Genomic DNA, 26,113 nt, shown 5'->3' with positions numbered 1-26,113 from the left:
AACCTGGCTTCTACTTCTGGCTCTGCCACTGACCTGCTCTATGACTTGAATGAGTCACTTCACGTTCCTTTGCTTCTCTTTACTCTCCACTTTTATTTCAATTTTTTATTTATATTTTAGCTCTTCATGGCAGGGACTGTTTCTTATTATGTTTTTTATACAGTGCCTAACACAATGAGGCCCCTATCTTGACTGGGGAGTCTAGTCACTTGTGTAATATAAATAATAACACAATTGTTTGCATTACTGTAGTTCTCAGAAACCTCAATCAAGATTGGGTCTTTATTGTTCTGGGCATTGAACCAACATATATGAAGACATGATCTCTGCTCTGAAGTGGCTTAAAGAATCACTTCTGGTTCTATTAATGGTGGACATTTCAATCAGATGACTATCAGAATATTTCAGAACCCTGATCCATCCCTTGTGTTTTCATTTCTGTTTTAAATGGTGATGAGTTACACTCAGAAACTTTCTGCGGCATCACAAGACAACAGCCCATTTTTTAATTGTTACCCATATTAAAAGAAATAAAGAAATTACTTTACCTAAGATGATAATCCACTGCATGTCACAGTTATCAGTGTTGCTTTATACCAAACACCTATATTGATGTGCGGCATAGATGAGTGGGAGACACCAGTTTCTGGCAGGTATCCACTCCAGATACCTAATCTACCGATGAGATTTCAAGTAATTAGATACAGAACATTCAATTCTCCTCTCACACTGATTTTTCACTGGTATAATGACATTGACTTCAATGGCTTGACAGCTGATTTACAGATGTGTAAGTGAGAGGAGACTCAGTCCCCCTCACTTTTCCCCCACTCATGCTATTATTTCAGGAAGTACATCATCTGGAAATGTTTCTAGGAATGGCAGCCATTCAGAACAAGCTGAAGCTATGATGTAATCTGTGGTTGTTTAACTGGTATGGCAGCTCTGAGAAAGAAGAGATCCAAGCAAGTGAAGTCCACTTATTCTGCAATAGCAACAACATGTGAGCTCTAAGTATCCTGGGTTATTTATTCCCTGTTTGACCCACACATGATATGAAATGTGCTTGCAGACTGCTTGCAAATTATACATTTCATGCATGATTGCATGAAAAAGTAGGCCAAACTCTCAACTACTCAGGAAGTTCACATGAAATGTGCATGTGACCCTAAAGAAAAAGGACCTATGACTTGTGAAGTAGTTGTACTGTCTAATTAGCATGGTAATTTAACTTCCAAACATAGTATGGTTAAACTTTAATAATGTTGGAATCTCTTAAAACAGATGTTCTCAGACAGATTTCTGTTTTATCCACTAATGACTGTCGTACACAATTATGTCTCTGGTTTCAAAGGGTTACTGGGTTTACCTGCTGGTAAGCAAATGCTGATAAGTCACAGCAAACAAATGTACTTAAGCCAACACCCTGGTGAGTCCAACAGAGATAGTTGGGCTACTATTGTGGAGGTAAGAGAACTAGACTGTGATGCAGTTACAATAATTCAAAGAGGAGGACAGTGTAATCACCAGCGTTTGCAGTGTCTGCATTAGCTTCTCTGTAGAACACTCTCCTACTATGATCCCTGAAAAGTTGTGCTGTAGGTCCTCCTCTAGACTTCTTGGGTCAGCAAGGAGTGTTGCCTGAACTTCACAAACTAGCTGAGGAAAAAGGAAAATTGCCACAGCTTAGAGTGTCACAGACAGGCAGGAGGCAGCTACAGAGGAAGAGGGACATCCTGTGTATATGAAGGTTAGGAATGATCCGTTGGGGCCCTGCATACTTCATGTTGGGCCTGATCCAAAATCCACTGAAGTCAGTGGAAAGACTCATTGACTCCAGTGGACTTTGGATCAGGCCCAGAGGACTGTACAAACCCTACAACAAACCCTGGACTTTGGCATAACACCAACTTCCTGCAATGTGACTGGAAGGCTTGAGGCAGGAAATACATGTTTATTCCCATACCCAGGAAATACCATACATGTGTATGGTTTACCAGCTTAGTTATGAACACATGAAAATAGGGGTGCATGCTGGAAATGCTAACAAGATCTGTAATTACAGAGCACTGCTGTCACAAGTGGATCAGAGTGGGAAATGGTTTTCCTGTCCCATGAAAATTCTTGAGATTTTAAAAACATTTCCTGTAAAAAACTGAAATCTTGAATATTTTCACAAATCAAAAAGGCCAAAAAAAAAAAAATTGGCTCAGTCACTCAAAATGTTTTGCTTTAATAATTTTGCAACATATTTCAGTTGTGACTTCTTACATTCTTTAAAACTTTGTTTTACTATAAACTAACTAAAAGTCATTTTGAAATAAAAAAACCGAATTGTGCATGTTGAAAATTTTTGCCAATGTGAAAACTCCTCTGCCCCCAAGACAGCAAATTTCTAGAAAGCACGTAAGAGGATGATTCATTACCAAGGGAGTGTGTCTGTAGCCTATCTATCTTAGAACTGAACTGACATGTTTCAAAAGAGAAACAATGCCAAAAAAAATCTAATCTAGGTATTTATTGGAACCTTTACAACATAGGATCAAATGAGATGGATTTTGAGTATGACGCTACTTACAAAACACAGAAAAAACAAGACCCAAGAGCAAACAAATTGTCACGTCTTGATTTGTTTCACACCTGCAGGAGGAACACTGTGAAAATAAGCAAACTTTGCTTCTCTGTTATATCCCTTACTTCTATCTGGGCCAGTCTTTTCTATTTAGATTAGTGGTTTTTAACCTGTGGTCTGCAGATCCCGAGGTTTCCGCACATTATGTCTAAGTGGTCCATGAAAGGTTACCATTACCGTAGAACAGTGTTTTTTAACCTGTCGTCTGTGGACCCATGGGGGTCCATAGACTATGTCTGAGATTTCCAAAGAGCTCTGCATCTCCATTTGAACATGTTTAGGGATCCTGCAAATGAAAAGGCTGAAAACCACTGATATAGATTGTGAGCCCTGCAATATAGGGACAGTTTATTACTCCATGTTTGTGCACTGCCCAGTATAATGGAACCCCATTCATGATTGGGCCCCAGGCACTACCAGGGTAGAAATATATAAATACGACTGATGCACCAGGAACAAAATGAAAAGGAGGACTTGTGGCACCTTAGAGACTAACCAAGTGCCACAAGTCCTCCTTTTCTTTTTGCGAATACAGACTAACACGGCTGTTACTCAGGAACAAAATAACCCACTAGCCAAGGTCTTCCATTCACATATTCCTCATTTACCCGCCATAATTTGCCCACTGGCAAATCAAGTGCTGACAGCAGTAAGGGAAACCATGTTTTTATATCATTTCTCTTCCTGGTATGGGATAATTCCAGAAATGGCTGTCCAATCAGGGCCATCAGTGCTATGATGGGATTATACCATATAGATACATAGCGGCAAAATTGTTAAAAGTTAACTAGTGATGTTAGGAGCCTCAGGTTTGTGGGTAGCTGATTTGAAACCCCTGAGTGCTGCTTGATTTTCAGAAAGAGCTGAGCAACCACCCTCTGAAAGTGAAGCCGCTTTAGCGTGTCTCAAACCGGGCATCCCCAAAAGAGGTACCCGCTATCACTAGTCACTTTTGACTATCTTGAACCGCGGATCTCAGACAATCCTCCAGGTAGTAGGTTGCTGTTATTCAGTCCAACTCTAATAAAAGATGCTGTCTTGCTGTAACTATTTTTATTGTTATCGTTATTCTCATGAGTTTATAGAGCACCTTCTCGGTGAGGCAGTTCCTTCATAACATTAAGAAAGCTAAAAACATAGCCAATAGTTCCACAAATTCAATCAAAATAATAAATAAATAAATGTAGTTCTTCTGTGTAGATTAATGAATGAAGGTTGGGTCCAATTGCTTGGGGAGAAGCATACCTGACGCTCTGCTGTATATTAGTGTTGTATATCGTCATATGGAAAGGATGGGTTTAAGATCAGCTATTAAGCAATGTAGCAATATAATTTCACAGGGATAAATTAGGGGAAGAAATTCCAGGGAGGAGCTGCCAGCCCCAGGGACCAGAGGAATGGATACCAGCAGAAGCAGACACAGAGGGACCGGTGGACACTGATGATGTAATCAGAATCCTTTATACTGGTTTGGCTGGACACTCTCTCCCCAGTGCTCACTGACTGTTTGCTCCAACTCCCTCCCCCACATTCTCTGCACCCAAGCCTCACTCCACCAACCCTGCACACCCTTCTCCTTTCTCACCCTACTATTTCTCCCCTGCCCTGTCCCCCTACCTGCTCTCCCTTCCCTTGTCTGTCTAGCTAATCCCCTCTTAACTAAATGCCAGCCATATAATTTTTTTAAATTGTAATACTCACATGGTGTTTGCAGACTGACTCTACTTCCTCTATTTGTGTATTATATCCCTTCCCTTACCCTTTATCTGTTTTGTCTATTTAGATTGTAAGCTCTTTGGGACAGGTACAGTCTCTTACTCTGTGTCTGAACAATGCCTAGCCAATAGGATCCCGAACTCCATTGATCCCTAGTTGTTACAATATTAATGTATTATTATTAATTATTATTATTAATATTAAAATCCTGGACTGCACCAGTAAGGAGATTGGAAATCCATTATTGCTACATATACTGGATCTGTATGGGCCTGGCCAACAGAGACAGATTAACCCAATACATATCTATGTTTGCATAAACACAATCTATATTCATTCTGAGATGCCAGTTCAGACAGCTGATGGCAGCTGTCCATTTCCTCGTCTTCTAACAGATTCTCTTGTTCATATCCCATCCTGTCGCTGGCATGGTTCTCCTCCAGGTGCATGGCCAGCATGCACCTACAGCTCCTCCCCTAGACTGGCACAGCTATAACGGCTGAAGTCATGCCAGACTGCCTCAGATTCCACTTAGCTGTCTAGTTCCCTTCATTGTTACCACTCCCCTGTTTACATATCTGCCCACTTCTCCAGAATGGTGGTCCTATAATTGCTGTACCCTAGTCCTGGGCGTCATGAGCCTATTGGTTAATGTGGCCTTGCTAACTGATCCAGAGGGCAGCTGGCTCAGTTCAGAAAAGAAGGGGGGCAGAAGGGCTCTGAACACATAGCCTATATTCAAGGCGAATGGAACTGCTGGCAGAGGACTGTGAAAATGAACTCCTTGCTCCACACCCTGAACTCACCTTTGTTTATCCTGCTTCCTCTCTCCCGCACTTGCAGCTGTAGGGTCCAGGATAGAGCCATAAAATCAAACCAAACCAAATGGTACCTTGAGTCACAACTCCTATCCTTGATACAGCTCTGGTCTGGATCTGTCAGCTAGGAGTGCCATATTAAGTGTGTATATTCCATTCATGGTTCCACCCAGCTGTTGGTCAGCTGTGCACGTGCTCCATCCCCTCAACATATCCTCCCAATGCCTAGGTAGAACAGAATCTATGACTATCCCATGGAGAAGTTGAGCATCCTGAAAAATCTAGTCAGACACCAAGATATCAAGAATATGTTTCCCAGTAGGAAGGATCATGCCTGATCTCTAACTTTTTGGTGCTCCTTGAAATACCATGGCAATGCTTACTTACAAAGATGTTTTATTCTTTGATAGATCAGAAGAATAGATGAACATTAGAAAGCCTGATTTCCAACAGTGCTCTAGGTTCCACATCTTTTGTGCCTGTTAGAAAATGGATGCATTTAAGTTATTGAGCTCAACATAATTAAAATGTATCCAACAGCTTTAAAACTTTTGAAAATGTACAATGTTAGCAACAGAGCTGTGCAGGAACCAGAATTTCCTTTCTGCAAAAAATTTTCAATTTTCTGTAAAACATAATTATCTAAAAAAAATCATTTGGGGTTGATCAGAGCATTCTGTTTTGATCAAATCTAAATGTTTCATTCTGATTTCAATATTTTACTTAAAAATAAGCAAAATTCAGGTCAAAAAGACATTATGAAAAAAAATTAAATTTTTTTCTGATAATGAATTTTTTTAAAGTGGAAAATATTATAAAATGGAAAATCAGAACATTTGACCTTATCAAAATCCTTTCCCCCATTTTTTAAAATAAAATTTTGTTGTAATTGACATGCTCCTTTAGACAATACAGCATTTTCCAATGGAAATATGTTTTGTCTGAAAAAATGTGACAACCTCTAGTTAGCCTGTGAGATGAAAGAGTGGATCTTTTAGCACTCGCTATTAAATGACTGTTGAGATGTCTCTGTTATGCAAAAACAAACTACAGCAGAGAGATGATAAAAAGAACTCATTATTCCAGAGATAGCTCTTGCTAACAAGTGTGTGCACATAGCCAAAATGGAGAACTTCCTTAATATCCTTCATGAGATCATTTCAAACTGGAGTAAATCAAAACACTGAGTTTCAAACATCCCTCAAATTCCAAGGCTGTTTGAAATACATCCTGAAGCTTCAATGTTCCTTGCCCCCCAGTCCCCAGTCTGTCCTTTATGTTTTAGATTGCAAGCTCTTGAGGACAGTGACCTGTCCTAATATACAGACCCTGGTACATTTTTGGGTGCTATATAACTAGTAGTAATACTCTGAATCTGAACTTTGCAAATGTGCCACATCGAAGTGTAAGCAGTGTCAGGATGAGCTCCACCCTGACATCTGGTGGTGAGGTGTGGCAAGTTGTGGAAAAGAACTTCAGGGGCCGATCTCATTTGCATAGGCACACCCACCACGCCTAGAATGAGACCATAGCTGCCCAAATGGTCACTGTGGCTGCTGTGGGATCCCCAGTGTCTCTGTTATTGGGGCAGGAAGAATAAATTGTTATTACCCTGATTATGGGAACTGTGCTTGGCCTTTTGTTATGATGGAGGGATTCACCATCAACTAAGTAGCACTCGCTAGGCAAGGGTCATGGGTTCCAAAACTGTGTAAATGGAGAGAGGCTGGGGACAAGTAGTAATACTTAGTGGCATGGGCCCCTTGGTGAGGGCCTTACATGCTGATTGCACTTCCTCCTCTCTCCACCGTGGAATATCAGAGCTAATTTTGATTTCATTAGAAGTCTAGTTATAGGCTGCTGAGCTCACTTTGGGCTGACAGTGCACCAGCACTGGGGCTCCCCTACTATAAGCTGAATTCACCTAAGAGCTGAAATCACTGAGTGTTGTGTTAAGTAGTGGGGGAGCCTGAAGATCTATTGTGGAGCAGTTTGCGGGACGGCTGGTGAAGCAGTTCGACGCGGAGCAGTGTGTGGATGGCAGGAGCTGCTTGTGGGCCGTGGAGCTGAGCGAAGGAGTTCGTGGGGCGGCTGGTGGAGTGGAGCGCAGCTGAGCGAAGGAGTTCGTGGGGCGGCTGGCGGAGTGGAGCGCCGCTATGGAGCTATGGGGCGGTCAGCTTCAGATCACGTAAGGTGCCTCTTACCCCCGTCCCATTTCCACCCAGGTTGGGAGGTAAAGCTCCGCCAATAAACTTTCGAACTCTGGGGCTGCCCTGACCAGGGACAGAGACTTTTGGGGCATTGGACTTTTGGGACTTCGGGTGATTTGGGGTTGCTGGACTCAAGAACCAAAGGGAAAAGGGCATGCCCCAATTTGCCTGGGGTGGGGTTGTTTTTGCTCATGGGTTGTGTTATGAATCCTGTTGGTGGTGTTTCCCCAACATAATGCCACATTGTTTCTCTCTGTTATTAAAAGACTTTTGCTACACTCAGACTATGTGCTTGCGAGAGGGGAAGTGTTGCCTCTTGGAGGCGCCCAGCGGGGGTGGTATATATTTGTCCCAGGTCACTGGGTGGGGGCTCGAGCTGGTTTGCATTGTGTTATTGGAATGGAACCCCTAGATATTGAACCCGGCCCTTGTTGCTGCCAACTCTGACGGGCAGAAGGGTTACAGAAGGTTGCCAGCTTTCTAATTGCTGAAAACCAGACACCTCTGCCCCACCCCTTCCCCCAGGCCCTGCCCCTACTCACTCCTCTCCCCACCTCCCCGCATCGCTCACTGCCCCTGTCCCGGGACTCACTTGCCTCCTGAAGAGCTGGGCTGACCTGGAGCCTGCCTGCCTGCCCAATCAGGGCACAGTGGGGCTGAGGAGGGGGTTGGTCCCTGGAGGGTTCGGGGCAGGAGCACAGCAAGGTTGGGGGTGGGGGTCGGTCCCCTGAGCGAGAGGCCGGAGTGGGAGCACAGCGGGGCGAGGACAGACAGGATCCCCCCTCCCAGGTGGTGGCAACTCTGGTACCTACCTCTCTGCTGGAGAGGCTGGAGCTGGGTCCAGGAGCCAGCCTGCCACTTCTCTCCCTCAGCAGCTAAGCGGAGAGCAGCTCCTCCAGGCTCCAGCAGCAGCTGCTGCTCTTCCTGTCTCTCAGCAGGGACCCTGATTGTGGTTACTCTGGTAACTGGACTTTTAGTGTGTGGTCAGCACTGCTGACCAGATGCTGTCAGGTCCCCTTTTCAACCAGACTTTCTGGTCAAAAACTAAACACCTGGCAACCCTAGTCCCATCTTTGTCATGAGCCAATCCAGAAACCCAGATCAGAACACCCTGTATTTTGGTGGTGTTTGAAATCCGATCTGAAAGCAGATTCAGATCGTTTGGCATGACGCCATCTTTACCTTCAAAACACAATCATTACAAATTTATTGTATTTTTGCAGCATGGATAGCTAGACAAAACTGAAAAAAGGCAGGCAGTAATGCAGTAGTTGATGTGTGCTTGGTTGATATAGTGATATATGCATGTGGTGCCAGTGGATAATTCAGGACTGATAAGTGAAAAGCTAGCATTTTCTCACTGCTCCATGAAGGATGCAATGATGTGAGCAATCATAAGAGTCTGGCAGTGATTGTTCTCTGTGCTGCCAGCAAGTTGGATGAAGAATTACTGAAACTCAGTCTGTTTCAGGGGAAAGAAATCTCACACAAATAAATAAATCTACGAAAGAATTGCTCTTCTAAATGCAACTTTATTGACTGGATAATTCCCTGGCATTGTTGTTGAGACAAGGTGATTAAAACTAAAGAGGTAACTGGATTTGCCAGTCTGGTTAACTGCTTGGAGGGTTGTTACTTAGCTAACCTACAGTAGGAGAAAAGGGATGAGCATGAGGAAACTGGAATGACAAGAAGAGACAGAGCTCAATTAGTATAACTGATCTTTTTCTATTGCATGTTGTTTGTCTCTTTAGCTTTGCCCCAACAGCTAATAGTTTGAAGAAACCATTTCCTTTCTTGAGCAAGAAGTGAGAGTGTATCATCAAAACAAATGTGCTTGTGATATATATGAAAAAACACTATGTGATCCAACTTGTCTAGTAAAATATGGTCAATTCATACAACATGTAGCAGGACTATGATAAGCAGCTATGGAGCACTGGACATTTTGAGGTCATTTTGAGAGGATCCACAGGAGGTCAACAGCTTTCAGAAGCATGGGAACTGGATACAATTGCATGGGAACATACTAGTCACTAGCTTTCAGCATTTCTGCTAAAGGGATAACATTTCATGAAGATTATATTTAACAAGCTGAACCCTTTGCAGTTAGAAGGGCTACAAATTGATTTTTTTTTATTATTCACTATTATTTGTATGACGATAGCACTTAGGAGTCAGTCAAGGACCAGGAACCCCTTGTGCTAGGTGCTATACGCATGCAGAACAAAAAGGTAGTTCTTGCCCTCAAAGAGTTTACAATCTAAGTACAAGGCAAGAGACAACAGATGGAGAGAGAACGACAAGGGTGGAAACAATGAGACAATATCGGTCAACATGACAGGCAGTGGTCACGGTACACCAACAGCCAACTGTCAAGTTTTTTGTAGGCCTCATGACAGTGGTGAGTTTTAAAGAGCGATTTGAAGGAGGAAAATGAGGTAGCTTTGTGAATGTTTACAGGGAGCTCTTCCCAAGCATGAGACGCAGCATGGGAGAAAACACAAAGGTGTTTGTTTGAAGATTTAACAGTGGACAATGGAGGCTGGCATTACTGGACAATCAGAGGAGGAAGTCACCATGTCCCTACAGAATGAGAGAGGATAGGTAGGATGGAAATAAGCTGTGAAGGGCTTTGAAAGTGAAGAAAAGCAGTTTATGTTTGTTGTGATAGAAAGGGGGAGGCCACTGGAGGGATGTGAAGGGGGGGCGTGATATGATCCAAGTGATGAGCTAGGAAAATGATTTCTGCAGCAGCATTCAGAGTGGATATGAGCAGGGCAAGATTGCAATTGGCAAGGCCAGAGAAAAGGTTACGCAGACAAAATCTTCATGATTTACACATAGCCTGGATGTGAGGACCTAGAGAGAGATTCAAGTAGAAAATGATGCCCAGGTTAGGGGCCCGAGCAACAGGTAGGATGATGATGTTGTCCACAGTGACTGAGAAAGGAGGTGGAAGGGAACATTTGGGAGGAAAGATTAAGAACTCTATTTTAGCTATGTTGAGCTTGAGCTGATGGCTAGACATCCAGGAGAAGATGTTAGAATGATAGACCGAGATTTTAGTTTGGACAGGATCCAGTCTGGAGTAGAGAGGTAGATCTGTGAGTTGTCAGCATATAGAGATGGTAGTTGAATTTGTGTTTGCAGATGAGATTAACCAACAATGAGGTATAGAGGGAAAAAGCCCTGTGGAACCCACACAGAAAGTTGGGGGTGGGGGATGATGAGGATTCTCCAAAGGACACACTGATGGAGCAATTAGAGAAGTAGGAGGAGAACCAGAAGACGACAGTTATAGAAGCCAAGGTAAGTCTTAGGGTATGTCTTCACTGCAGAGTAGTTCAAGATCTCTCTTCTTGTGTTAGCCTAGCTTGAGTATCAGTAGCCACACTGCAAAATAATACTGGAACAGCACAGAGTGTTTTTGCTGGCAGCATCCCCACTGCATTACTAGCTGGAGCATCAGACCCACTTAAGCTTCAACCCACAGCCCCTGACCAGCTAGAGTTTTTAGAGCTAGAGATTGTTTTGTATGGCTAGGAACTGGGTTATGGGCCGCATTTCAATTACACCCTGAGCTTACAAGCCAGTGAAGTCAAGACCTTAGCGGCAAAAATTACTGAACTTCAAGAAAGTGCTGTGCAGAAATAGAGTGGGCTAAAGAACTGATCATCCCTAACATTATTTTCATAACTGGATACAATTAACTTAGGCTTCAATAAAGACTGGGAGTGGATGGGTCATTACACAAAGTAAAACTATTTCCCCATGTTTATTTCCCCTACTACTGTTCTTGTCAACTGCTGGAAATGGCCCACCTTGATTATCACTACAAAAGGTCCTCCCCCCACGCTCTCCTGCTGGTAATAGCTCACCTTAAGTGATCACTCTGGTTACAGTGTGTATGGTAATACCCATTGTTTCATGTTCTCAATGTATATAAACCTCCCCACTGTATTTTCCACTGCATGCATCCGATGAAGTGAGCTGTAGCTCACGAAAGCTTATGCTCAAATAAATTTGTTAGTCTCTAAGGTGCCACAAGTCCTCCTTTTCTTTTTACAGATACAGACTAACACGGCCGCTACTCTGAAACCTGTCATTATTTTCATCACGCATGTTCCCTGGTTTCTAATATATTCACACTATATTAAAAAGAAACAACCAAAATAGCTACCAACAGCATAATATATAAAGCCCTGCAAATCTCTGGATATCTGCGGACCATGTCTGTGGATTGGATGCAGATACAACTTTTGTATCTGTGCAGGACCCTAATAATATCTGTTTCCTTTCCTTGTCTACAGCAAACACTTATCCACATATATTATTTATTGACCTCTGCAAATCAATGCTGGCATCACCAAAAAGTGCAAAAATAATAAAAATATTGATCTGATTTTTACTAGGTGGATTCAACTTATATATAAGCAAATTTGCACCCCCTCCCATGCACTGTTTTTCTGCTCAAAATTGCTTGTGTGCCCAGGTGATCAAATCTGTGCAGATGGGTTTAAAAGCAGAATACGTTAAAGGACTGTGCCCTTTCAGAATTACATTTTTTATCAATGTAGTGTGAGGAGACAGAGAATAATTAATTGGAAGGCACACAGACTGTAAGCACAAATAATTAACTTTTTAAAGTGTACTTGTGGCACCTTAGAGACTAACAAATTTATTTGAGCATAAGCTTTCATGAGCTACAGCTCACTTCATTGGATGCATTCAGTGGAAAATACAGTGGGGAGGTTTATATACATTGAGAACATGAAACAATGGGTGTTACCATACACACTGTAACCAGAGTGATCACTTAAGGTGAGCTATTACCAGCAGGAGAGCGGCGGGCGGGGGAACCTTTTGTAGTGATAATCAAGGTGGGCCATTTCCAGCAGTTGACAAGAATGTCTGAGGAACAGTGGGAGGTGGGGGGGGGGGAAATAAACATGGGGAAATAGTTTTACTTTGTGTAATGACCCATCCACTCCCATTCTCTATTCAAGCCTAAGTTAATTGTATCCAGTTTGCAAATTAATTCCAATTCAGCAGTCTCTCCTTGGAGTCTGTTTTTGAAGTTTTTTTGTTGAAGAATTGCAACTTTTAGGTCTGTAATTGAGTGACCAGAGAGATTGAAGTGTTCTCCGACTGGTTTTTGAATGTTATAATTCTTGATGTCTGATTTGTGTCCATTTATTCTTTTATTTAGAGACTGTCCAGTCTGACCAATGTACGTGGCAGAGGGGCATTGCTGGCACATGATGGCATATATCACATTAGTAGATGTGCTGGTGAACGAGCCTCTGATAGTGTGGCTGATGTGATTAGGCCCTATGATGGTGTCCCCTGAATAGATATGTGGACACAGTTGACAACGGGCTTTGTTGCAAGGACAGGTTCCTGGGTTAGTGGTTCTGTTGTATGGTGTGTGGTTGCTGGTGAGTATTTGTCTCAGGTTGGGGGACTGTCTGTAAGCAAGGACTGGCCTGTCTCCCAAGATCTGTGAGAGTCATGGGTCGTCCTTCAGGATAGGTTATAGATCCTTGATGATGCGTTGGAGAGGTTTTAGTTGGGGGCTGAAGGTGATGGCTAGTGGCGTTCTGTTATTTTCTTTGTTGGGCCTGTCCTGTAGTAGGTGACTTCTGGGTACTCTCCTGACTCTGTCAATCTGTTTCTTCACTTCAGCAGGTGGGTATTGTAGTTGTAAGAATGCTTGATAGAGATCTTGTAGGTGTTTGTCTCTGTCTGAGAGGTTGGAGCAAATGCGGTTGTATCGTATAGCTTGGCTGTAGACAATGGATCGTGTGGTGTGGTCTGGGTGAAAGCTGGAGGCATGTAGGTAGGAATAGCAGTCAGTAGGTTTCCGGTATAGGGTGGGGTTATGTGACCATCGCTTATTAGCACCGTAGTGTCCAGGAAGTGGATCTCTTGTGTGGATTGGTCCAGGCTAAGGTTGATGGTGGGATGGAAATTGTTGAAATCATGGTGGAATTCCTCAAGGGCTTCTTCTCCATGGGTCCAGATGATGAAGATGTCATCAATGTAGCGCAAGTAGAGTAGGGGCATGAGGGGACGAGAGCTGAGGAAGCATTGTTCTAAGTCAGCCATAAAAATGTTGGCATACTGTGGGGCCATGCGGGTACCCATAGCAGTGCTGCTGATTTGAAGGTATACATTGTCCCTAAATGTGAAATAGTTATGGGTGAGGACAAAGGCATAAAGTTCTGCCACCAGGTTTGCTGTGACATTATCAGGGATACTGTTCCTGATGGCTTGTAGTCCATCTTTGTGTGGAATGTTGGTGTAGAGGGCTTCTACATCCATAGTGGCCAGGATGGTGTTTTCAGGAAGATCACCGATGGATTGTAGTTTCCTCAGGAAGTCAGTGGTGTCTCAAAGGTAGCTGGGAGTGCTGGTAGCGTAGGGCCTGAGGAGGGAATCTACATAGTCAGACAATCCTGCTGTCAGGGTGCCAGTGCCTGAGATGATGGGGCATCCAGGATTTCCAGGTTTATGGATCTTGGGTAGCAGATAGAATACCCCAGGTCGGGGCTCCAGGGGTGTGTCTGTGCGGATTTGTGGATTTGTTCTTGTGCTTTTTCAGGGAGTTTCTTGAGCAAATGGTGTAGTTTCTTTTGGTAACCCTCAGTGGGATTTCTTGTAGAAAGCTTGTAGAAAGTGGTGTTGGAGAGCTGCCTAGCAGCCTCTTGTTCATATTCCGACCTATTCATGATGACGACAGCACCTCCTTTGTCAGCCTTTTTGATTATGATGTCAGAGCTGTTTCTGAGGCTGTGGATGGCATTGTGTTCTGCACGGCTGAGGTTATGGGGCAAGTGATGCTGCTTTCCCACAATTTCAGCCCGTGTACGTCGGCAGAAGCACTCTATGTAGAAGTCCAGTCTGTTGTTTTGACCTTCAGGAGGAGTCCACCCAGAATCCTTCTTTTTGTAGTCTTGGTAGGAAGGTCTCTGTGGGTTAGTGTGTTGTTCAGAGGTGTGTTGGAAATATTCCTTGAGTCAGAGACGTCGAAAATAGGATTCTAGGTCACCACAGAACTGTATCATGTTCGTTGGGGTGGAGGGGCAGAAGGAGAGGCCTGAGATAGGACAGATTCTTCTGCTGGGCTAAGAGTATAGTTGGATAGATTAACAATATTGATGGGTGGGTTAAGGGAACCACTGTTGTGGCCCCTTGTGGCATGTAGTAGTTTAGATAGTTTAGTGTCCTTTTTCTTTTGTAGAGAAGCAAAGTGTGTGTTGCTTGTCTAGTTTTTGTAAAGTCCAGCCATGAGGAAGTTTGTGTGGATCTCCACAAGAGACTGCTGAATTGGAATTAATTTGCAAACTGGATACAATTAACTTAGGCTTGACTAGAGACTGGGAGTGGATGGGTCATTACACAAAGTAAAATTATTTCCCCATGTTTATTTCTCCCCCCACCTCCCACTGTTCCTCAGACGTTCTTGTCAACTGCTGGAAATGGCCCACCTTGATTATCACTACAAAAGGTCCCCGTCCCCCCACTCTCCTGCTGGTAATAGCTTATCTTAAGTGATCACTCTGGTTACAGTGTGTATGGTAACACCCACTGTTTCATGTTCTCTATGTATTTAGAAAAGGAGTACTTGTGGCACCTTAGAGACTAACCAATTTATTTGAGCATGAGCTTTCGTGAGCTACAGCTCACTTCAACTCACGATGAAGTGAGCTGTAGCTCACGAAAGCTCATGCTCAAATAAATTGGTTAGTCTCTAAGGTGCCACAAGTACTCCTTTTCTTTTTGCGAATACAGACTAACATGGCTGTTACTCTGAAACCTGTCTCTATGTATATAAATTTCCCCACTGTATTTTCCACTGAATGCATCCGATGAAGTGAGCTGTAGCTCACGAAAGCTTATGGTCAAATAAATTTGTTAGTTCTAAAGTGCCACAAGTACTCCTTTTCTTTTTGTGAATACAGATTAACAGGGCTGCTACTCTGAAACTTTTTTAAAGTGTGAAATTCTTTGCCTGATGGTTACAGTGTTCTGGAGTCCTTTGTAACTGTATTCTGTAATTACAGTGCTTTGCATACACTGTAATTAAACCTCACAAACTCCATTTGAATAAGGTAGGGAAATATTATCCTCATTTTACAGCTGCAAAAAGAAACTCAGCTCCTAGGGATCACATTCAGCCTACACGTAAACCCAAAGAAATCAATGGAGTTTAACAATTAACAAGAGGTTAACTTGGTTCACAGAAATTAAATAAAACTGAATGACTTGTCCAAGGTCACATAGCAAGACAGCAGCAGAAACAGGAGTATGGGAATAGAAATACCCAGATCTTCTTACTCTTGATCTTAACCTCTAGATTTGATAAAAAGTGAGATTTAGCCATATATATCAGCAAATGCTCCCCCCCCCCCCCGAAAACATGAAGTTTCACCATGAGTTAAATCAGAAATGCTCCCACCTCTGCAAATCTTTGTGTTCAAAGGGCAAGATTTTTGCCTCCAAATAAACCACTTTTTGTTTTTATCATCAGAAATCATCAAAATAATAGAGCTGCAATCACTCTTCCATTTTTGGAAAATGCAGAACCATGATTAGTTTTGCAGACAGCAGAATTTATTTCATTCAAGGCTAGTTTCTCAATTGCATATCAAATACTATTGCAAACCACAGTTCTCGCTGAGATAAAATTCAGAAAATTAAACAATCTAAGTCAGAGATGGATTCAAATGAACGGTGGCCTTGATCATCTGTAAAATTTGGGGCCTTGGTTACGGAATCATGAAATAGGGCTTATGGGGGAGGGACAAGGTGTCTAGAAATACATATGTATGGAGTAGGGTGTGTTTGCGTGGAAATGTGATATTAATTCATACTTAGAAATGTGGATGCCCATTCAGAGCACTGGGCCTTGACCGGCCTTTACATTGGCTGCTATAAAGAGAATAGGTTTCAGAGTAACAGCCGTGTTAGTCTGTATTCGCAAAAAGAAAAGGAGTACTTGTGGCACCTTAGAGACTAACCAATTTATTTGAGCATAAGCTTTCGTGAGCTACAGCTCACTTCATCGGATGCATACTGTGGAAACTGCAGAAGACATTATATACACAGAGACCATGAAACAATACCTCCTCCCACCCCACTCTCCTGCTGGTAATAGCTTATCTAAGTGATCACTCTCCTTACAATGTGTATGATAATCAAGGTGGGCCATTTCCAGCACAAATCCAGGTTTTCTCACCCTCCGCCCCCCTACACACAAACTCACTCTCCTGCTGGTAATAGCCCATCCAAAGTGACCACTCTCTTTACAATGTGTATGATAATCAAGTTGGGCCATTTCCAGCACAAATCCAGGTTTTCTCACCCCCCCCTCAAAAAACCACACACACAAACTCATTCTCCTGCTGGTAATAGCTTATCCAAAGTGACCACTCTCCTTACAATGTGTATGAAAATCAAGGTGGGCCATTTCCAGCACAAATCCAGGTTTTCTCACACCCGCCCCCCCCAGACACACACACACAAACTCACTCTCCTGCTGGTAATAGCTTATCCAAAGTGACCACTCTCCCTACAATGTGCATGATAATCAAGGTGGGCCATTTCCAACACATATCCAGGTTTTCTCACCCTCCCCCCCCCCACACAAACTCACTCTCCTGCTGGTAATAGCTCATCCAAACTGACCACTCTCCTTACAATGTGTATGATAATCAAGGTGGGCCATTTCCAGCATAAATCCAAGTTTAACCAGAACGTCTGGGGGGAGGGTAGGAAAAAACAAGGGGAAATAGGCTACCTTGCATAATGATTTAGCCACTCCCAATCTCTATTTAAGCCTAAATTAATAGTATCCAATTTGCAAATGAATTCCAATTCAGCAGTTTCTCGCTGGAGTCTGGATTTGAAGTTTTTTTGTTGTAAGATAGCGACCTTCATGTCTGTGATTGCGTGACCAGAGAGATTGAAGTGTTCTCCGACTGGTTTATGAATGTTATAATTCTTGACATCTGATTTGTGTCCATTTTATTCTTTTACGTAGAGACTGTCCAGTTTGACCAATGTACATGGCAGAGGGGCATTGCTGGCACATGATGGCATATATCACATTGGTGGATGTGTAGATGAACGAGCCTCTGATATTGTGGCTGATGTTATTAGGCCCTGTGATGGTGTCCCCTGAATAGATATGTGGGCACAGTTGGCAACAGGCTTTGTTGCAAGGATAGGTTCCTGGGTTAGTGGTTCTGTTGTGTGGTATGCGGTTGTTGGTGAGTATTTGCTTCAGGTTGGGGGGCTGCCTGTAGGCAAGGACTGGCCTGTCTCCCAAGATTTGTGAGAGTGTTGGGTCATCCTTCAGGATAGGTTGTAGATCCTTAATAATGCGTTGGAGGGGTTTTAGTTGGGGGCTGAAGGTGACGGCTAGTGGCGTTCTGTTATTTTCTTTGTTAGGCCTGTCCTGTAGTAGGTGACTTCTGGGAACTCTTCTGGCTCTATCAATCTGTTTCTTCACTTCTGCAGCTGGGTATTGTAGTTGTAAGAATGCTTGATAGAGATCTTGTAGGTGTTTGTCTCTGTCTGAGGGGTTGGAGCAAATGTGGTTGTATTGCAGAGCTTGGCTGTAGACAATGGATCGTGTGGTGTGGTCAGGGTGAAAGCTGGAGGCATGTAGGTAGGAATAGCGGTCAGTAGGTTTCCGGTATAGGGTGATGTTTATGTGACCATTGTTTATTAGCACTGTAGTGTCCAGGAAGTGGATCTCTTGTGTGGACTGGACCAGGCTGAGATTGATGGTGAGATGAAAATTGTTGAAATCATGGTGGAATTCTTCAAGGGCTTCTTTTCCATGGGTCCAGATGATGAAGATGTCATCAATATAGCACAAGTAGAGTAGGGGCGTTAGGGGACGAGAGCTGAGGAAGCGGTGTTCTAAATCAGCCATAAAAATGTTGGTATACTGTGGGGCCATGCGGGTACCCATAGCAGTGCTGCTGGTTTTTTTTGGGGGGCGGGGGGGAGTGAGAAAACCTGGATTTGTGCTGGAAATGGCCCACCTTGATTATCATACACATTGTAAGGAGAGTGATCACTTTAGATAAGTGATTACCAGCAGGAGAGTGGGGTGGGAGGAGATATTGTTTCACGGTCTCTGTGTATATAATGTCTTCTGCAGTTTCCACAGTATGCATCCGATGAAGTGAGCTGTAGCTCACGAAAGCTTATGCTCAAATAAATTGGTTAGTCTCTAAGGTGCCACAAGCACTCCTTTTCTTTTTATAAAGAGAATAGCGATCAACTGTTCTCCATGTCCACTGAAGGTAGGACAGGAAGTAATCAGCTTAATCTACAGCAAGGGAGATTTAGGTCAGATAACAGAAAAAAGTTTGTAACTATAGGGACAGTTAAGTATTGCAATAGGCTTCCAAGGGAGGTTGTGGAATCCCCATCTATGGAGGTTTTTAAGGACAGGTTAGATAAATACCTGTCAGGGATGGTCTACCTATATTTGGTCCTGCCTCAGCATGGGGAGCTGGACTAGATGACCTCTCGAGCACTACATATCTATGGATTATACTTTAATCCTCCATAGTTTCAAACTGACTTATATGAGCTTTGCATGCATCCTTTTCAAATGTCATTTTCAGAGAAATTTGCTATATAGTCTCATTTTGCAAAGTCTCACTTTGGAAAAAATTAATAGATGTCTGCCTTTAAAACTTTTAATATTTTGGCATGTAAGCTCTAAAATGCTCACTATTGTGGTCTTACAGACACAGCATTGTCTGGACAAATAGAATCAAAAGAAATTTGGGATGCAAGGAGTTAGACTCTATTAAGTGGAAAGAGGAACAAAAAGAAATTGAAAGATTACTGATAATGAAAAATACAATCCTAGTAAAAGTGAGGCCAAAGTTCAAAAGAGTAATAGCAAATGCAAGAGAAACAGATCCCTAATCTTGAGACTACATACGCTGTATCGCTGTGTGAAAGTCAGAATTTCCATCTAGGGTTGCCAACTTTCTCATTGCTGAAAACTGAACACCCTTTCCCCATCCTCTGCCCTGCTTCTTCCCCAGATGCCCCGCCCCTGACCTGACTCTTACCCCCAAGCTTCCTCCCAATAACTCCTCTCCCCTCCTCTCTCCGTCGCTTACTCTCCACCCCACCCCGGCTCACTCCCCTCTCTCCCGGGACTCACCTGCTGCCTGCAGAGCCAAGCTGGGAGGAGCTGACTCTTGCCTGCAGAGCCAATCTGGGCACAGTGGTCGGGCTCTGGCTCAGAAAAGGAGCATGGTTAGCACACTCACAGACCTTTTAACACTCCCCTTTCCCATTCTTTCTCTTTCAATGTACAACTGTATTGAGCTTTCACTGATTTCAATTAATCTTCTTGCTGACTTATAATTAAATTAGAGCCTGGTAACATAGAACATAGTTCTGACTGCACAGGTCCCCTTAAATCTGGACTTTTTGAATTAATTATATTAATTAATTAATTATATTATGTTATGTTATATTATATATTATCCTCTGACAGGTTTCAGAGTAACAGCCGTGTTAGTCTGTATTTGCAAAAAGAAAAGGAGTACTTGTGGCACCTTAGAGACTAATAAATAAATGGGTTAGTCTCTAAGGTGCCACAAGTCCTCCTTTTCTTTTTGCATATTATCCTCTATAATTTGTCATGAGCTATTTTTCTGTCTTCAGCGGAGCCATAGTTAACATAGGTATTTTGACCAGCTTGTGTAACATCTAATTCGACAAGGACATTTCTGTATATTTGCAACAGTTCAATTAGCACCACCCTGGGAACAGCACTAACTGCTGTAACTAGTACATCAAACTTGCATGCTTACAGTTTCACCATTTTTCATGTTTGGTAGAGTATTATTAAGCCATGACAAAATGATGCGAAAACTATAAGATAACAATATAATTTACATTGGATACCAGCTATTCTCAAGATTAACAAAACAAGGCACTCACATGTTGATATATTAAGTCAACTGTGTTAAGAGAATATATTCTGAATTTGGTTTAACCTTTAAGACAATAAAAAAGCCCACCCAGAAGAGAGTAGGTAGAGAATTTAGTTCATAATCCAACACCACATCCCCATCACAGAAAATGGTTATATTTACGTATCAGTTACCAGTCATTCCTTAGAATACACAGTTCTGTATCTTCAAGTGATGGAGAAGTTGTAATTGCAAGGTGTTTCTCAGGATAATATTCATTTTTCTGTACTACATTGACTCTTACAACATGGTATCTGTTGTTAAACCTTTGCTGAGTGTTGTGTAGGAGAACCAGGGGCAATTGGGGCACAGCTGGGCGGAGAGGGGGTCAGTCCCCAGAGCGAGGGGCCAGGGCCGGGGCAATCATGGTACAGCAGGGGTCGGTCCTCGGAGCAAGGGGCTGGGGTGGGGAGGGGTTGGTCCCTGTAGCAAGGGACCAGGGCATGGCGAGGCAGAAGTGGGGGGGGAGGGGCCCGTCCCACAGTTCCCCGCCAATGGGAGCTGTGGAGTCGGCACTTGGGGCAGGGGCAGCACGCGGAAACCCCCTGCCCCCATCCCCAGGGGCTGCAGGGATGTGCTGGTGACTTTTGGGAGCAGTGTGGAGCCAGGGCAGGCAGGGAGCCTGCTTTAGCCCCACTGTGCCGCCAGACTTTTAGCGGCCTAAAATCTCCCATTTTGGCTTCAGTAGCCTCCGGGAGATAAAGCCCGATTCTGGGAGACTCCCGATGAAACCAGGAGGGTTGGCAACCTTAGCAGCAGCACCTACCTCTTGGAGCCTGGTCCAAAAGCCAGCCACTGCTCTCTGTCAGGTGTCAGCAGCTGAGCAGAGAGCAGCTCCTCCATGTGGCTCCAGCCGCAGCTCCTGCTCTTCCTGCCCCCCCAGGTTGTGGAGGCCGGTTACTGCAGCCACCTGGACTTTTAACGTCTGGTCAGCTGACCAGAAGCTGCTAGGTTCCCTTTTCGACCAGACGTTCCAGGCTAAAACCAGACACCTGGCAATCCTATTTCCATCCAAGGGAAATTCTAATATTTCAATATTTATTTTCATCTCGAATCAGGACAAAAAGCTGAAATATTAATGTTTTTAGCAGAACAAAAAGTTCTGGAAAATTTCAAATCTGAAATGGCAAAACATTTTGTTTTGACATTTTCTATCAAAATGAAATGAAATATTTTGATATTCCTGAATTAAAACATTTCATTTCAAGTCTGTTCAACATTAAACTGCATCTCCCTATGGTGCCACAGTGCCTCATGGCAGTTATGCAGGTGCCTGATGCCCCCATCCTCCCCTGAGGGCTGGGCTCCCTGGCAGGACTACACCTCCCATGATGCACTAAGTGGTTCAGTCAGAAGGGAGACCATATTGCATCATAGGAATTGTAGTCCAGACAAGAGGTCTGGCTCATAGGAGAAAAAGGGGGTATCTGCATTAACAACATCCATAAGGCAATTAGCATTATAGGGAGATGTAGTTTACTGTTGAAATGACGGGAAAAGAAGCATTTCAGATCAGTTCCACAAACTGAAATATTTGATTCAGATCAAACCGACCCAAATTGAAATATTTCATTTAGTTTTCCCAACAGAAAATTGACAAAAACCAAAAAAAATTCCACAAAAAATTTCACTATTGTCAAAATTGTTTTTTCCATTGAAAAATCATTCAGATGGAAAATTCCCAACAAGTTCTAATAGCAGTTTCTAAAATGGTCCATCATTTAATGAGGAGAGAATTTTTAAGGGGAAATATGTAGCGCTGTGGCCTTTCTTTTCATGCCTGCAAAAAGGCACACACAGGTGGCTGTCCCCAGAAGGTGTCATGTGTCATTGCAAACAGATGTTTGCATGAACTGTTCAGAATTCAAAGTTTGGTGTGTTGCAGTCTGACATTTGGGTCTATTACATCCATGAGGAAAAAATAAAAAGGATGATCGTTAGTTCCTTTGTTTAATAATTTCCATTTTCCAATTCATCATATAACATCCAGCATTCATGACTGGGTATGCTACCAGCTGAGTGCTGATTACTTGCTTTATTAAGCTTCTATTTTTAAAATGTCTGTGAACAAATAATTCATCACATTTACTGATTATTCAGGTGCAGAGCTGTGAGGGGACACTACATTCAGCTGAAAAACAGTAATCCCAAAGAAAATAAAATAATTGAGTGCTGAAGGCAAAGTGTGTGTGACCGGAGCTGGTGATTAGCAGCAATGTGCATGTTCAGAATACTTGCTCATGACCTCTGCATATTTTACAAACCCTGCTGTATGTTTTATGCATGTGACAATTATATCATGTCTCACCGGACTCTTTTTTTCTTTGGAATGGCTAACTAGCTCTGTGCAGGGAGAGCCTGTTCCTGCTCCCACTAAAAGCCTAAGGCTAATTTGTGTTTAAAACACTTAGCCTGCAGTTAGGAGTGGCATGCAGCTGGGAAAGTCCAGGGGCAGCCTGAGGGGCCTGGTGCATCAGTGAGGCACAATTCCTCTGATGCTCCCCTATTGCTCTTGGAAAGATGGGGCACTTATTTCACTGCAGCTTTGTTGGCTGCTATGTGGGGGGTGGGGTGGGAGGCAGCGCTAAAGCTCCACCAGCTATCCATCCCTGACTGGCTGCTTGCTCCTTACGGTAAGTCTGCACTGCACACCAGTGGTGGCAGCATGTAGGGCACGTGTAGCTATATGCTGCAGCAAAAAGCAGGCTGCGCCCACACTGCAGTGTGTAGCGAGAGGCGGCAATGAAAGGCTTTTGCAGAGGGGAGGCAGCAAGAAAAATTCTGGCAGGTCAGCAGCTGCTGGAGCCTCCACCTATCAGAGCCTGTCCCTGTTGCAGGGATCTGACGGATCTTTCCTCACTGCCGGAGTCTATCCCTAGAGCAGGAAAAGGCTCTGGCAGCTCCCTGTGGTGGGGAAGGGCTCTGGCAGTGGGACACTACACAGCTAAAATAGCTGTACCAGTGGGGGGAGGGGGGGGGCACTGCTTGGCTGTGTAGAGAACTCTGTAGGGTACATACCTTAAGCCTATGTCTCCACGGCAGACCTCTTGTGGCGATCATGTGCAGGGTATGTGTAGCTACCTGCCACAGTGAAAAGCAGACTGAATCCACATTGTAGTGTGTAGCTTTGTTTGTCAGGGAAAGGCTCTGGCAGTGGGGAGGAAGCAGGGAAAGGCCTGGCAGTGGGGATCTGCCAGACCCTTTTCCTGCTGCTGGAGCCCTTCACCGCTCCTGAAGGTCCCTGTGAGGGGAAAGACTCTGGCAGCTGGGAGATAGCTGCAGGATACTACACTGCTAAAAACAGCAGTGTGAATAGACGGGCACTTCTTTGGTGTGTAGAAAGCCACACAGAGTATGTACTTGAGTACATACCCTAAGGGTCTGGCATGGCTTTTTGCACCTAAGCAGTGCCTCATTGTCTACACTGCTATTCATACCCATGCAGGGGGGAGGAGGGTGTTGTGTCTATACTCTACACATTACTGTATGGAGCATGCAGTGTTGATGTACCTTTAGTGTAGCATCAGGTAAACAGCTTCTGTGTTTGATCCCTAACATGGTGGCTTATACGGTCAGTGGAAGGTTTGGGGGAGACTTATTCCCCTGCACAATGGCATTAGGGCTGGTACAGCCTAGCCCCTAAATGGCAACAATATGAGGTGACATCCTATCATTGCTGAGGTTTTCTGATAGTAAGAACACACACACTGCATCGCATTGGGACTGGTAGACAGGTTTGCGATATAGAAATACGCATATGCCATTATTAATGCTTTGGCCCATCTCTTTGCACAGCAGTTGTGCCCATCAACCTGGCTGTCTGGAGAGTTTGGAAAATTAACAAAAGGTTACCATGGTGTAAATCTGGAGTCATTCTAATAGGTTTTATGGAGTTACATTGTATTTGTGCATTGTAACAGAGTAAAATTTGGTCCTAAGGGAATAATTTAAGATGGGTTTTTAAGTAAATGTTCCCAGGCAATACCAAATTTAAGAAAGGATGGGGAACTGTATTGCTAGGAGGGCTGATTACAGTGATATGGGCCTTGTACAAAAAGTCTGGTTTTACTGTCATTTAGAAAACTGCAAGAGAAATTTAAATTGAAAAATATTCAAGAACCTTGATTTTGTCAGTTGAAGGCTTGTTCCACTTAGTCACTCCTGATGCCTTCTGGGAGGTGCCCTATTTGCAAGAGTAGAGGTAGAATTCAAAATATTATTAAAGGGAAGGCTCAGGAACAGGCAAATAGAATCCTACACAGGATTATGCTTTTAACATCTATAATGGGGAATGCATTTAACAACCCTAAAAGACATGGACTGGGTGGCCCTTTTAACCTGATCTTTGGCATGAGTAATTAGTGGGCATCTATTCATTTCATGAATCTGTCCATTCTATTGGAGGTGGTGTGAGTAAAGTCCTGCAAACTGGGTGGGATTTTCATGTAACACAAATCTCCTAGGCTGATGATCCTGTGGCAAGGAGCTTGTTCAGGTGAGCTCAGAAAGGTCTTATTCTAAATGAAATTTATCAATGTGTAGAAAACAAATATTGAAGAAAATGGTCCTGATCTTGAGGTGCTGGGTATACTCAAGTCCCATTGACTTTAATGGGAGTTGCAGGTGCTCACCACCTCCTAGAATCGGACCCTTTGGTTGCTTCCTGAGGAGGTGAAGTTTTACAAACTCCTCTATATTCTTTTATTTTGTTTAACTGAGACCCCCCATACCAGGCATCGATTCAACAAAGTACATAAACACATGTTTAACTTTAAGCGTGTCAGCTTTGCTGAATTGGGACTTACTGCGTTATTTAGAAAAGAATGTGAACTATCAACAATTTTGTTTGAATTTTAAAAATATCTAGTGACTAAATGAGCTGTTATAAAATTGGTCTTGTGCCCATGTTTTTGGGGAGACTGAGTTGGAAGGTGTGAGACTAAGTGTTTGTTTTTAGGTTACAAGGGAGAAAGCATTAATTGTTTCAAATGTTTTTTCCCCCACCACTGTTTTCAAAAAACAAACAAAGGGAATCTTCAATTTGATTTTATAGTCACACAACTATGAATCCTCTCTGCCTTTTTACAGTAAATATTGTTTGGCCTTGTGCTGAATATTTTTTCATTTTAGTAGATTTGGTAAGCCTGAGATAACATACCCACTGAATCCAGGAATAAAATCTTTACTTTAAGAGCCAGATCCTCAGCTGGTATAAATTTAATCAATGGAGCTTTGCCAACTTAAATCAGCTAAGGATCTGGCATTAAATGCTTGGATCTCCTACTAAATTAGTATAGGAAGTAGAAGAAATTCAATTATTCGGCATGTTGTCAATATTGTCTTAGCAACTAGCAGGGATATTACATTTTTACTTGTGATTTAGTTTTTTAATGGTCTACTTTAAAAATAATTAGAAAAATATTTTCATTCTACTGAGTGAATACTGAATGCATTTACTCTTGTGTTTTTAGAACTTTCTGTGCCAAAAATAGGTGCATGCTGGCTGATGTGGAAGAACAAGGCCTAAATATGACAGACAGTTGGAGTATTCTCTTTTGTCACCATCTTGTTACTTCTTTGAGAGAAGGTCAGGAACTTGCAGCTACCATAACTGAGCTGAACATGGGATAACCCTCAATAAGTAGCCCTACATAAACTGAAAGTGGGTTCTCCTTCCCCAACCCTGCATTTGTTGCCTCTGAACAAATCAAC

At 43.1% G+C, this 26,113-nt stretch overlaps 1 protein-coding gene across 3 annotated transcripts in view; it reads right to left on the bottom strand.

The window, feature by feature from the left end:
- The window catches only part of C6H14orf132 (chromosome 6 C14orf132 homolog), an 81,493-nt gene that overhangs the window by 36,991 nt on the left and 18,389 nt on the right, over positions 1-26,113 (bottom strand). For 2 of the 3 annotated variants that reach the window (XR_013635985.1, XM_073349580.2), the window contains exon 2: positions 24,522-24,584. The exons of the other annotated variant lie outside the window; for it this stretch is intronic. Coding sequence is in view for 1 of the 2 variants with exons in the window: in XM_073349580.2 (XP_073205681.1) it covers positions 24,522-24,584 (63 nt within the window). In the remaining variant the exon portion in view is untranslated. The remainder of the gene's footprint in view (positions 1-24,521; positions 24,585-26,113) is intronic. 3 annotated transcript variants of the gene reach the window in all.

This window comes from Lepidochelys kempii, chromosome 6, assembly GCF_965140285.1.
Source record: "Lepidochelys kempii isolate rLepKem1 chromosome 6, rLepKem1.hap1, whole genome shotgun sequence".
NCBI lineage: Eukaryota > Metazoa > Chordata > Testudines > Cheloniidae > Lepidochelys > Lepidochelys kempii.
The sequence above is the reverse complement of the archived record's forward strand: the minus strand, read 5'-3'. Positions and strand labels throughout refer to the sequence as shown.